This window comes from Monodelphis domestica, chromosome 8 (assembly GCF_027887165.1).
Source record: "Monodelphis domestica isolate mMonDom1 chromosome 8, mMonDom1.pri, whole genome shotgun sequence".
NCBI lineage: Eukaryota > Metazoa > Chordata > Mammalia > Didelphimorphia > Didelphidae > Monodelphis > Monodelphis domestica.
The window spans coordinates 49,211,879-49,226,213 of record NC_077234.1 but is presented as its reverse complement, the minus strand read 5'-3'; the positions used below and the strand labels follow the sequence as shown (position 1 = coordinate 49,226,213).

The window sequence follows — 14,335 nt, the reverse complement described above, 5'->3', positions numbered from 1 at the left end:
AGAGGATTGGAAAATTAGTTGAATGGGAAGTGAGGTGAGCAGGGCTGGATCCCTGCATGCTATGGTGAATTCTAGCCAAGAACTTGCCAATCAGTCAGCAAGCAGTTAATAAGTCCTGTTCTGTGCCAGGCATTGTGCTAAGTGCTGGGAATACAAAGAAAGATAATGAGCAAAGTAAGACCCTCAAGGTGGAAGCATCTCAAGGTGGACAAAGCCTGGAAAACTAGTTGAGCTGAGAGAATAGTTAAAATAGGGAGGAGTCTATGAATACTCTAGAGGAATGTAGAGAAGTCAAATCTCTAGTACGCAGTCATCAATGTTTAACTAATTCATGCCTATTAATTAATGTTTATTGAAAATGTGGTACCTGTAAAAGTGGGTCAGCAAGGAAAAAAAAAGAGTGGGCCAGCTGGCACACTGGGTTTGACCATCATTTATAGATGAAAAGCCATTTGTTCCCTTTTCTGGTTTTATGCTCCTTTCTGTCCCAGGCAAGCGTTTCTCATCAGAAAGAGGCACTCCTTCTGGGCAATGGTATGGTAGATGTTGATGACAGCAGGTTAGACCATTGAATAGACTGTGGTGATTTACTGCCTCCCACAGGTGCCGGGTAAAAAGCTACCTACAGCCCTTTGCTTTTCTTCCAGAAGCCCCTTCCAAATTCTTCTTGCTCTGGGAGCCAATGACCCCAACTCCATGATGTTCTTAGCTTCTGAAAAAAAAGGACCACCAAGTGACAAACCCATTATTTCCCAATGGTAGAGAAAAGATACTTCCATTACATCCTGTCTCAAAGTCACTATCTTTGTTGGCCTCTTCAGCAGGAAGTTCTATTGGGGCCAAAAAGCCAGTTTTCCAGTTGACCCTGGGAATAACTTCTAGTGTGTCTGTTCATTTGTCAGGTTTGGAGCAAATGCAAAAGTCGTGCATTTTCTGGGACGAGTCAAACCGTGGAACTATACCTACGACCCCAGAACGAAAAGCGTCAGGAGCGACATTCATGACCCCACTGTGGTCAACCCACAGTTCCTCACCATGTGGTGGGACATCTTCAGCACCAGCATTTTGCCTTTACTCCAGCAGTTTGGAGTCGTTAAAGACACCTTCACAACCCTTAACGCGGTAGGGTTTGTTTTTTCTTTCTTGAGTGACAATGTAGCTTCTAACCTGGTTTGAAATCGGGGGAAAGAAATGAAAACAAAAAGAAAACCACCTAATTTAATTAAAACCATCAATTTAGTATCGAAGAATTAAGGCAAAATTGAATGAGTAAGGAAAGTCATTAGTAGGTCCATTTGCTTATTGAGCCTGCACACTGTTGTCTTTGTACTTGGGGACCTGTTGAATAACACAGAGAAATTAAGGGAGCAGACCTGGCTTCTGAATAACAGGGGAGACAGGACAAACATACATAAGATCAAAAAGACAGGCAAAGGAACAGGGTGGGAAATGTATGCATAGAGACTTTGTTCTGTCTGAATGGCAGGAGACAGAGGTTTCATCCAGGAAAGAGTGGATACATCTCACCAAATCAGCTGGGCACAGCAGAAGGGCATTGCTAGGTGGATTCTGAAGTAAATGGGGCCAGCTGAGTTTATCTGAAAAGCTTTAATAAAAGTGGATCATTTCTAGCAAAATTAAAGAGGGAAAAGGATGTTGTTTTGATGGAAAGAAAATTGAGGGGAAATTTGGCTTATTGCAGCCTTGAATAGACAAGGGCTGGAGAAGCAGGTGTAGCTAGAGCAGAAAATGAAAACCAGGGTGGAAGAAATACCCAGTAATAATAACCAATAATAACTTTATAATAACCAATGCTCTGTGCTAATAGGAGATCTCGAGTAAGATGGTGCTTTTTTTAATGGCACAGCCATTTAATGTCATATCACAATGATGAGTGCTCTAACCTGTTGCAAGTTTTAGAAATCACAACTATCCAAGCATCCTTTGGCTAATAATTTTCCATTTGTATAAGTGACTAAGATGTTTGCAGTGAGTTCGCTGCATGAACATAATAACATGGCAAATGTTTCCTTGGTATTTGGTAACCATAACATTGTCTAACCATTAGGCGAGAGCTATTGAAAGGAATCAGCTTAGAGAGAAGTGAGACCATTTTTTTAAAATGAATAACTCTACCTTACATGCAGTTCTGTCTGTGATCTAGGCAATTTTAGGTTCCCTTTAAAGTTCTAGGATGAAGACTGAGTGAAATGTGAGATGATAGCTAGGAAAGGAAAAACAAGAACAATTGAGGGAATTATAGTCACAGATTATGAGGTCACCTGCCATCCTATCCTTACCTTCTGATGCTTGCCTTCTTTCTTTTGACCATCTCTGTGTTCCCAAACTACAGTTAGAAAAATCGTAGGCAAAACTTAAAGAAGTAGCAGTTGTGCTACTCATTTGGCTACTCTTGTGAGGGTTTGAAAAAAGGGAGTGTGCAGCATATCTAAAAAATTCTTATATTGTCCAAGCCTCGGTTTTTAAAAATCTGTTAAATGCAAAGATTAGACTAGATGACCTCTAAGTTTCCTTCCAGCCTTAATATTCATTCAGCAACTCTGTACTTCTAGAAATGGGCTCTCTTAAAGCCAAAGAATTCAGCATGGGTCCAACTTTTTTTTTTTTGCTTTTAAATGTCATTTTAAAGGTAAAACTGGAGCAGCTCTGTGGCCTTGGGCACAGAAACTCTAGCCATACCTACGAGTAGAAAAAGTAGGCTCTGAAGGCAGAATAAGGCTAGGAACTATGGAAGGGAGAGCAAACAACTAGTCTTAAGAGGATAACTCAATGGCTCAATCTCTATTAAAAAAATAACTAAGAGAGTGAGGTAAGAGCATGTGTGAGAGTTTAGCATGTGGCAGTTGGTCAAGGTCCCCTCCAGCTCTAGATCCATGTGGACAGGGGTCTCAGCTATAATAGTATGGTGCTAGAATGTATATCTCCAAGGATCGAAGGGCTACTGAGTTGTAGGGTACTGGCCAAAATGAAATTGTGGGTGTCAAGTAATCATGACAGGTGAAATGGTTCTTTCGTGCTACTATTTGTGGAGGGAAGAATGATGACTCTGTCACTCAGCCACTTTCCTTTTCTTCTATGAAGATCACTAATAAATTCTCAATTCACAATGAAAGCATTTTAACATGAATTTCAAGAGAGCCCTTTCAAACAAGTATGGTGGAGTGGCAAAGAGCGTAGGAGATTAGGAGTTGGAGAACTTGGGTCTAAACCCCAGCTCTCTCATTTTGTAACCATGGACAAGTCACTTCTCCAGATGTCTTCTCTCTCTCATGGGAGGATTGGACCAGACAATCTCTTAAGTCTCACTTTGAAGTTAGGAAGCAAGATCCTTGCTGATATCTGCTGGATAAAATGGGTTTCAATGAATAATAAATAGGATTGCTCTCCACCATTTATCCAGAGCCTTTTAGGATCTCTGGCCCCAAAGTCAGCTAAAGATGGGAGCTAAGACTCGTAGTGATTAAGCAGACTGAACTGACCCAAAACTGAAGGGCCACCTGAGGGGCTTCTCCCTCTTCCATGAGCTTAGTCAGTTTTGGCTTCCAAACTTGTATAGATTTGCCACTGGTTTTGTATTAAAGCTGAATGTCTGCGGGGTCCTTTAGTTTAAGTTCTCCACCTTTCCAAGCCCGTGCGGATAAAGAGCGTAGAATGAGACATGCTTTCCCTTATCCATCTTACCCTCTCTGATGAACTGTTTGCAGCTTTCGGGTTTGGCCTATACTCTGGCTTTCTCTTGTGGCTTCTGTAGAAAGGTATGCAGAACTTAAACCTAACCCTAATTCCCGTGCCTTTCTGATGTTTTTCACTGAGAACGGTGTTCATTTTGCTAGGAAAATCATATGACCTTTAATGTTGTTTCTTGCTTTATTTATGTTTCTTTTCTGGGTTTCTTTTCCTTTTTCTCTTTGGTTCTGTTTTGTTTCTTTGCATGATAATTCACCCCAGCTTCTCCTCCCTTCCATTTACTGCATTCTTTAGAGACTTTTTTTTTTCAAAGAGTGATTTCCAGCTCTCACCGAGTCCTTGATTATGTCCTTCTTCTAGGAGGAAGTCACAGATGCAATCTCACATATGTCCATTGGGAACCTCAGCCCTCCACCTCAACCGTTTGTGTCATCAGATGAACGCAAAGAGCGGTGGGAGCAAGGCCAGGCTGATTACATGGGAGCAGATTCCTTTGACAATATCAAGAGGAAACTGGACACTTATCTCCAGTAAAAACACCCTCTTTTCCCTGTGCAAACAAACACCGGCTACACAGGACTGGTTCCAGATAACTTAGCATCTAGAAGAGTGTTTAAGTATGGTCCGTTACAGTTGCTAGTGGCTTTGACTCAAGCTCCTCATTTGAAGGTTTATAGTTCTAAAGGGGAAAACTGGACAAAAGTCAAGAAGTAAAAAGCTCATTTTCTGGTCAAATAATTGCGGAGTGTCTCCTCACACGATCATTCAGAGGAAATTTAAGAAATTTTTCTATTTAATGCCAATTACCAATAGATATCATGAGAGGGAATGAAGCCATTAAACTAAGCCTCAGCTCCTCAAGCCTGAAGAGGTGGGCTCTGATCAGTTCCCCTTTTATCTTTATAAAGATAAATGGGAATGGTGCCAATATTTGCCTTGATGTCTTTCTTGTAGTAGATATTTCAAGATCGATCCAAGACTTTCCTAGTGGTCCCAATTCTTCATTTATGGAAAAACAATGTAACACTGTCAAATTGAGTCACAAATGTCATAACTGCTATCACACAGGGTGGCATCCTTTTTCTCTCTCTCTAAGAAACGGAAGATTTTTTTCTTTACCAGTTTTCTTTGTACAGTAAGGTAGCATGCTAGAAGGCAGGTCTATGTGTTTTGGGGATGAGAGTGGGTTTTCCGAATGCTTACCTCCAGTGGCACTATGTAAAAAAAATAAACACTTAACGGTGAATTTTTGGTTGTTTCTTTTGATTAAGAACTTATTTCCTTGAAGAAAATTGGGTCTGACTTCCATTGGAAATTCTTAAAATCTCTCCTCCCTCCCCAGATATCAGTAACTTAAAATGGCCCCAAAGTCCCAAAGTTCATTGATGTTAAGTTGTAATGTCTATCGGTGGAGTAGAGGGAGCATCCGCACCAATGAAATCGGAGCTCCTTAACTTCTGAGACATACACACACACACACACACACACACACACATTATATATGTAAATTGGCATTTTGAAGAGGAAAGTAAGGTTGAGAAAGTTCCAGAAGACAAAGCTCCTTTGTAAATACCTGGGGGAAAAAGCCATAGTTGATAACTAACTAGTGTCCTTCTTGAAAACAAGATAAGATCTGGTGAGTATAAAGAAAATAACTATAATTCACCCTGACATCTCAGCTCTTGACACACTCTTAGAAAATTTACAGCGAAGTCACTTCGAAGTGGGAATCCTGACTATTAGAAACTGTGATCATTTAGCACCAATATATGGAAAACAACAGTATTCCCCCCCCCCCCCCCCCAAACAGTCCTAGGCTGGCATGGAATGAAAGGTTTTCCCATTAAATTCATTGATGTTTCTAAGTTGGGAATGGTTCCTAAGCCCTGACAAGAGAGGACTGCCTCCCCAAAGTGCTCTTGGAAGATTGAAATGTCCCTCAACCATTAGAGGAGGGCACAAAAGGGCACTGAAGGACAACAATAGCCTAAAAGGCCTGAGCGGTCAACTTGGTCCATAAGCTAAGCACACCATACCAATAATATTAGCCAGTGTTTAAATAGTGTACAGAGTGTGGCCACTTTCTTCATATATCATCTCATTTGGCCCTCTCAACACAACAGTGTTCGTTGCTATTATTATCCCCATCTTGCAGAGAGAAAAGTGAGCCTGAGAAGTTAAGTGAATGGCGTGGGATACAGTTAGCCAAGTTCCTGAGGCAAGATTTACAACTAGAGTTTTCCTAACTCTGAAGTGCAGTGCTTCCCCTGTTGTCCTGCCTGTGTGTTTAAAAAATAACTGGGCATCCTGTTAAAACCCCGAAATAACAAGCCTTCCCTTAGTCGTCCTACAATTTCTCCTCAGTGTCCAGGTGACCCTGGGTTCCCAAAGACTATGCCAGTGGAACTCAAGCTCCGGGGAATCCTACCAAGATGGAAAGACGCCATCTTGAATTGGTGATAGGACATGTTCTGTCTCTTGAAAGCCAGACTAAGCTAAGTTCCTCTAAAGGTTCTTGACCAGAGGCGAAGGACATTTTCCGGGGGGAAAGGGAGTATGCCAAAGCTTCTGATTTTGGAGGCTGAGTTCTGGAACAGAGAGTTCATGGTGATGAAATCAGGGATCTTTTGGAAGCTTGGAAATAAATAGAACTGAAAGGAAGGCCTGATGAGGCAATTCTCTTGGACTTGAAATGAGAATTTAAGGCTATAAGCCCAGAATCCTAAAGATACTAAATAACTATTGCACTGCATTTCTGAAGGTTCCACAAATCACGCTTATCTAGTTTAGAGAAGGTAATGAAGGAAGAGCTGGTATAATGACCTTCAAGTATTTGTAGCATTATAAAGTAGGGAGGGAGGATCAGCAACTAGTCTTAATCTCCCCCACTAAGAAGTCGTACAATAAGAAAATTAGAGTAACTATTAGAGAACAAAACATTCAAGAGTTAAGGATGAATTTCCATCCTTAGATATCTTTAAAAACAAAGAAATTCTCAACAGTTGGTGTGTTTCAAAAGGTATAAGCAATCTTTTTAAAGTTTGTTGTAATGCTTTGTCTTTATATGAAGTGATTATAGATTTCTGCCTACCTCAAAAGGCAAAATAAACCCAAGTTTAAAAGAAAACCAATGTCAACAAAGAGGGCAGATAGGTGGCTCAGTGGAGAGTGCCAGGAGTGGTGTCACGAAGACTCGTCTTCATGAATTCATATCTGGCCAGTCCCTTCACTCTGTTAGCCTCAGTTTCTTCATCTATAAAATGACCTGGAGTAGAAAATGACAAACCACTGCAGTATCTTTGTCAAGAAAATCCAAAAATGGGATCATGAAGAGTCAAGCCTCACTTCACACAACTGAACAGCAACAAATGTCAATAAAATCTAACCATATTCTGATCTTGCAAATCATTATACAATTTGGTAATAGATCTGGTGCTTGTCCTTGAGGAGCATAACATTTAATTTTATTTTTTAACTTAAATTTAAAATATCTTTCCATGGTTACACGATTCATTTTTTCTCCTTCCCCCATGCCCTCCCTACTCCCAGAGCTGAGAAGCCAACATTAACATATTTTAGACAATACTGATATGAAACCTTTAGGACTGACATAATTTTCTAAAATATTCCAAATATGGACATATTTAAACCATTTAAAGAGGGGTGGTGGTAACCAGGGAGCCAGGGAACCACCACTATGCTAATTAGAGGCAGCTGAGGGGAAGAGAGAATTATAGAAGCTGTTAGCTGGAATGATGGAAAAAGTTACATTTATCTCTATACTGATGCAAACCATTAGGTCCTTTTCTACCTTTGCCAAAAATATTCTTGAATAAACACATGTGATACCCAGTGGAATCACGCGTCGGCTATGGGGGATGGGAGGAGGAAAAGAAAATGATCTTTGTCTTTAACGAATAATGCTTGGAAATGATCAAATAAAATATTATAAAATTTAAAAAAAAGAAAAAAGAAAAAAAGAAAAAAATATTCTTGAATATCCCTGAATTTGTCAGGGTAAGAAAAAGATGTCTTTTTAGATTTGATTTTTCCTAAAGAACTAGATTTGTCACAATTCATTTCTCTCCTTCTATCTCTGTATTAATAAGCCTTTGTTAAGCACTTACTCATGCCAAGCTCTATGCTAGATGCTGGAATAGAAAAATAATGAATTAAAAAAACCCTACATACAAAAATTTATATAATGGAGAAAACACAAGTGAACATGTGTGTGTGTGTACACACACATATATGCATACAAACACACAAAGGGAATACAAATAAACACAAAGCTCACTCATAAGAAGATAAGTTGGGAGGGAGGGCATAGCATTATGTGTATATTTACACCCACCCAAAGGAAATACAAGTAAATACAAAGTAGTTCACTCTACAGTAGGTTGGGAGGAAAGGAAGGGTAGGGCCCTAATCAAGAAAGGTTACATATATAAAATGATGCTTGAACTGAATCCTGAAGGAGTCTATGAAGTGCAAAAGATCTCACTGAACAGGAGAAAGACAATGTGTGAGGAGTGGAGAGAACTGGGCTGGGTCTGAGCTAAATTACTGTTTATTTTCAAGTTCCTCCACCAAAGGCGTAATCTCAAATGCTTCTTTGTAGTATGGAGGCAATTCTGGGTTCTCTAAAGCCATGCCCAAAGAATGCCAATGTTGGCAGAATCCAATAAACCGGAAAGGCTAAGAATATTGGCTCAGACAGATGGTCTGTCCCTTGTCCAAGGATCAGCCTAGCTAAGCCAGGAGAGGCTCATTAGCAGCAGGTAGATCAAGGGGAATTTTTTTTAATCACACCAATTGATTTAGACCATCTATAAAGACAAGGGTCTGAGCTGTGATGATAGAATAGGCATAGCAGTACCACCAGGCTTTCAGCAGAATTAATTTTTACTATTAGAAACTAGCTTCCTTAAGATCCTAGTTAACTTGTCTACACATTTTTACTCTCCTAACAGTTGTATTATGTTATAATTAATAACAATGGCCTAAAGAGGGATATGCAGGGCTACGCTAAGTGGCCAACCGCTGTGCTTTGCTAGTTTGGTCTGGTTTTTAATTTTCCCTTCTCTAGCTGTTATTTCTCACTAATGAGTGCACTTCAATCTCAGCTGTTTCTACCTGCTTCTGATTTATGACTCCTACTCTGCTACAAGCTAGGAAAAGTGATAATAGGAATTAGAGTGGTAAGGGACAAGGATCATCCTTGTTCAATCTGTTCATTTTACAGATGAGGACACTTGAGGACCCTGCCCAAGGCTGAACAGGTGGTAAATACCAAATATGGATGGATCATTATGATCATAAATTTAGAAATGGACTTTAGAGGTTGGCTAATCCCATGAAATGAGCAAATCACAGTCCAGGGAGATCAGAACTTGTTTGAGGTCACACAATAATAAATGGCACATTTGACCTTAGTTTCCTGGCCAAGTGATAACTGACCTCTAATGCCTTGGGCAAGTCACCCCTTTCTTGCACATTGTTTTCTACTGTGAAATAAAATTTTTAAATGAAGGAGTTAATTTGAATGGCCCCTGAGATTCCTTCCAGTTATCTATTAAATAAAGCACATGAGATTTGTGACAGCTGTTAGAATTGAGGTTTGCTTTCTTGAATAAAGGAAAATGTATTGATATGCTAATATATACAATTAGATTTCAGGACTACAGCATTTGCATAACTGATCAAAACTAAAATTGTTTTAAAATTTAGTTTTTACATTGCCTAGATTTCCCACTGTAACCTTTCCTCTGTATCTTTCCTTCTTTTCCCAAAGAGCCATCCCTTATAACAAAGATTTTTTTTTTTCAAAAAGGAAAAACAGCATCAAGGAATCTTACAGATTTTTCTCAAAAAATTTTGGTCCTAATCCAATAAATACTGCTAAACTAGTTCTGTTAAAGTATTTACTCCTTTTTCCAAATAAGTCAGGGTTTAGGGTTTTACTTCAAGTAATTTGGGAATGAATAATGGATCAGATTCTGTAAAGATTACTTCCTATATCTGGCCACCTTTGACCTCTAAATGAGTGATTTTGTGATAAACACTGTGAGAATTGAGCCACATTTAGAACTTACAAACCCAAGTGTTTATTGAAAAGATATTCTTTGTGGATAGTAAGTCTCTGGAAGGCTAGAAATGAAATTGGCTGCTCCAGTTGAGTCTCTTCTACCACCCTTCTAAATGCACTAGCCTGAGGTCTCACATCAGGGAGGGAAGATGGGTTGGGGCAGGAAGGAAGGTGACAACTACCAGAAGCCCTCTAGGCTGCAATACCAAAGAGCTTTTCTCCAGTTATCTGGGTTTCCAATAAGCCTTACTGTTCATGGGTGTTTCAGCTAATATGACAGAGAATGGGGCAAGGGAGAGATTTTATGTACAAATCATTCCTTCTCTAAAAAACATTAAGGATGTTTCTGTCTTAAGTTCCTCAGTATTCTAGGCATATGGAAAGTTCATTCCTATCTCTGCTTAGGATGCAGAAATTTAATGATAGGATCTAGGAGACAAAAAAAAAAAGCTTCACTTGGAATGAAATGGCCTCTATCACAATTATAAAAACAGGGAGATATCTTCACAGAAGCTTAAGGGGGTAGGCATCTATAAATTGTAATAAAAATACAGGTGAGCAGTAAAAAAAAGAATCCCAAGGAATCTAACTGGCTTGAACAGTACCCAAGATAATGACCTTAAGGAATAGATTTGTTTTAGGGTGAAAAGGACAAATTTGCTTTAATTACATTCATAATTCCTGCTCTAGGATAATTTAGTGTTATAAAGATATTTCCATGTATATATTATAGAAAAAGGGGTAGAGTACTAAATGGAAAATATTAGAAAATCAATACAAGTCAGCTTTATTGTCCTTAACACCAAAATCCCTTTGCCATGAATAGCATGTTTGCAAGATAAATGGTATAGAAGATTGTGAAGTTATATTCAACATTTATCAAGCACCTACTGTATGCTAGGTAGTATGCTAGACATAGTTCACACAAAGGCAAAAAATGGGAGATGTCTGCCCTTGAGGAATACATACATTCTTCTTGCTTTATTTGGTCTAATAGTGTCTTAAGAGGTATAATTGAAAGGATATCTTTTAAAAACACACTTATTAACCTGGCAGCTATATTAATGAGATATACAAAACCACTTTTATTCAAATAACACCACTTTCATGTGAAATAGTTACCACTTTTGCTTTAAAAGCATAATCAAACAGTATGCTTTACTTTTCCTCTAAAGAGAAAAATCAGATATTGAGAAATGTGATAAAGGATGAAAGGTTTGTAAAAACCTTGCATCTGAGAAGTGCAAACCTCAGAGAATGATTGACAGGAGCATGTGACTAAGGGTCACATGGGAGCCTGAGCCTTGAGATCTGGGAAAATTCTATGCCCAAAGGTCTTTATCTCATAGTCTTCTCTCCTGGAAGAACCTGGGTTTAAGGCTTGAAGAAGATATTTTCTCCTGAGACCAACAGAGGAAAGAGGTTTTTGGATCTGGCTGCTGGCAGCATCAGTAAGATCTCTGGACCTGCTTGGTTAACAACCAACTGAAGATCCTGGCCCATTTGATTGGACTCCTGGTGTGTGACAAGGAAATCACTTTAAAAGACTGATATATATTAATTTAAGGTTGCCAAGGAATTCAGCTATGTAATTCCTAAATGAAAACTCAAGTCAGCCGTCAACCTTTTATAGAGTTTAATTACAAACAGGAGGAAGAAAGGAATTAGAGATAGAGGGAGAGAGAAAGGGGAGAGAAGGGAATAGGGCTTAAATACCCCCTCTGTTTAGGCTGGGCCAAAAGGCCCAAGCCCTTAGATAGCTGGGGCAAAGAAAGGAGATCAGTCCCTATTACTCACATGACCAAAATGGAGAAACAGTCTCAGGGGCCTCCACCTCCAGCTTCCTTCAGAGCAGCACAACCTCTCAGAGCCAAAAAACTCTCCAACCAACCACCCTCAGTCCTCAGACCCCTCTCTCTTTAAGCAAACCATCCAAGTTCCCTCCCCTCAGTTCTCACATCTACCAATCACTGTCCATGTCTTCCCTGTGCCAATGGTGGCTCTAGCTTAACCCAGGACCACCCAGAGGCTTTTGTGTGGCTTTGCACATGTCTGTTGAAGGTCATATTCTCAAATAATTAAATTTTGATCTATGCTGCAGCCCTTCCTAAATCCTGTTAGGACTGAGTAGGATGGAGATTGCAATTTCCAAGACCTGGTTCTGTCATTCCAAGTATCTCCATTGTATCAATTCTAAAATCAATCATGACTCAAAGAAATTCCTGTTCTATGCTTAAGCATAGGTCAAAGCCCTTTCCATTGTTCAGCAAAAGGTTTCTGTCCTAAAGTAATCTTAAGAAGGGAGGTGGAGGAACCTCCCATGCCAATGGGGTTCACATTATCAATAGGGAATTTTTCAAGTATGAAATTTCCCAATGGTGAAATTTTCAACATTTAAGTCTAAGAAATTTTAAGGTTTACAGGTGTGAGACTTGGATATTGGAAAGTTAATGCTTAGCTTAATAAGATAGTTTAGTTTATAGATATTAGCTTTTAAGTTAAGTATAGTTTACTCCTAAACCCTTGTTCCTTCCTACTGTGAATTTTAAAACTACTCCTCCCTACTCAGACCATACTTTAGGAGATCTGATTTAGCTATCTCCTGATTAGTAACAATGGTGATACTTGGTTTAACAAATCAAGTCTTGGGAACTCTATATTTCTCCACCCTACAAGGTCAGGAATGTTTGTACCATATTCAAGGATTAAATATTTGAGAAAATGGCCTTCAACAGACATGTGCAGAAATAGTGGATACACCCCTGGGCTGTCCTAAGTCAAGCTAAGCTAACATTGGTACAGATGAGATGCGGGAAAGCAATGTAAAACCGTCTATGTAGGGCAAGTCACTTGTTCTTTGGCCTCTTTTCCCGGAGATGCGTCTCTGGCTGGCAGTGTAATAAGTGTTCCAACATCTTGGCGTGGTGGCAGCTATTTGTCTGGGTTTTGGAGGTGAGTTTGCCCTTGAGCTAATTCAGGTTCAGGCATCTTGGCTGAGCCCTCTTGGAGTTCAGGCTGATTCCTTCCTCTTTTTCTCTCCAAAACCTTACCTTCTAGAGCCTCTAATCTTCCCGCCCAGCACAAGCCAGGCGGGAGAAATCCTACACCCTTTTCCTTCTCCCTTCTTAAATTTCTTTCCACAATATTAATTAAATCAACATAAATTTCCAGGCTGACTTGGGCAAATTTTTTTATTTGGGATATCCATGGTGGCCAATAATTAACATAGTTTAGGTCACAACACTAAAATTATCCTTTACACTACCCTTCCCAAACAACAAATCTGAATTTATTTATATGTTCCCTCTTGTTCTTTCCTCACCCCAAATACCATCATAACAGGAATGAACAAATTAGCTTTGAAGATTAGGAAAATAAAATATCAGTTAAGCTGGGTTGAAGATGTGTTTTGATGCAGAGATGTTTATCAAGCTAAAATTGTTTTTATTAGTCCTTTCCATAACAGGCATATGAAAAAACAGCCTATCTCCTAAATGGAGTGGCCACATGGAAATTATCAGTTGCTTTAGTAGGTTTGTCAACAAACACCTATTAAGTACCTACTATCTGCCAGATACTTTAAGCCCTGGAGATGCAAAGAAAGGAAAAAAGACAGTCCCTGCCCCTAAGAAAACTACAGGCTACAGCAAATATTTGTGATCAATATTACACTCATATTCAAAATATACACCTTGGTTTCTAAGTCTGTTCAACTTTGTTTTTAAGAATTAGAAAAAGACAAGCTGAATAGAGAAAATTCATGGATATATGAAATACTTTCCTGCTATCCAAGAGCCTAGAACTTTAATGCTGCTTTCTGTTAGGAAGATCTCTTTCACATAATTAGCACTTATTCTTCATTTAGTTGAGTCTTCATTTCCAAGCTTGTCCAGGAGATGTGAGTACAAACTCTATTTTGGTTTTGTCTATTAGTTCTACACAAATAAACTATTCAATGCCAGAAATGCTTTCTATTTTACATGGAGAACCAGGATCACAATGTATTTCCTTTAGGCACATTAAGGGGAAATAAAAAAACCAGTATCTTTTTAAACTTTTGCTAACATTTCTATTCAGGGTCTAAGTGATGGACCCTTAACTTTGAATTAATGAGAGATCAATCCCTCATGAACTAAATGTTGACCAATCAGGAGAAATGAAATGCCTCAGAAATGACCCCAGCATTAGTGACACCCCCTCACTTGGTGGCCATGCCTCACAGCCACAAGAAGGACCATGCCTAGTATCATATCATCCTCCTAAGAAACGGATACATAGGCTATCTTTATCTCAAAACAGAAGAAAATCAAGTTGTAAGCAGTGAACTGAACTCAGACACATAGCTGCAGGCCCCAGGTAGTCCTCAATCTGGGTGGCCAAGAAGCCATATGCAATTCTAAGGAAGTAACATAACTCTCAGCCCAGTACTTCCTTTCTACTCCATTTTAAGAAGCAGCCTGTGATTTGTAAAACAGAGGTCTTACTTTTGTTGAAATTCTTGACATTTTGGGGGAAAAAAATTTTTAGAGGCCAATGGAA

The 14,335-nt window shown here is 39.2% G+C and overlaps 1 protein-coding gene across 1 annotated transcript in view; it reads left to right on the top strand.

Moving 5' to 3' along the window:
- Nucleotides 1-4,954, top strand: part of GYG1 (glycogenin 1) — a 47,102-nt gene extending 42,148 nt beyond the window's left edge. The window contains exons 6-7 of the mRNA XM_007502067.3: nt 903-1,122; nt 4,069-4,954. Of these exons, the coding sequence (XP_007502129.2) occupies nt 903-1,122; nt 4,069-4,242 (394 nt within the window). The 3' untranslated portion in view covers nt 4,243-4,954. The remainder of the gene's footprint in view (nt 1-902; nt 1,123-4,068) is intronic.
- Nucleotides 4,955-14,335: the final 9,381 nt, after the last annotated feature.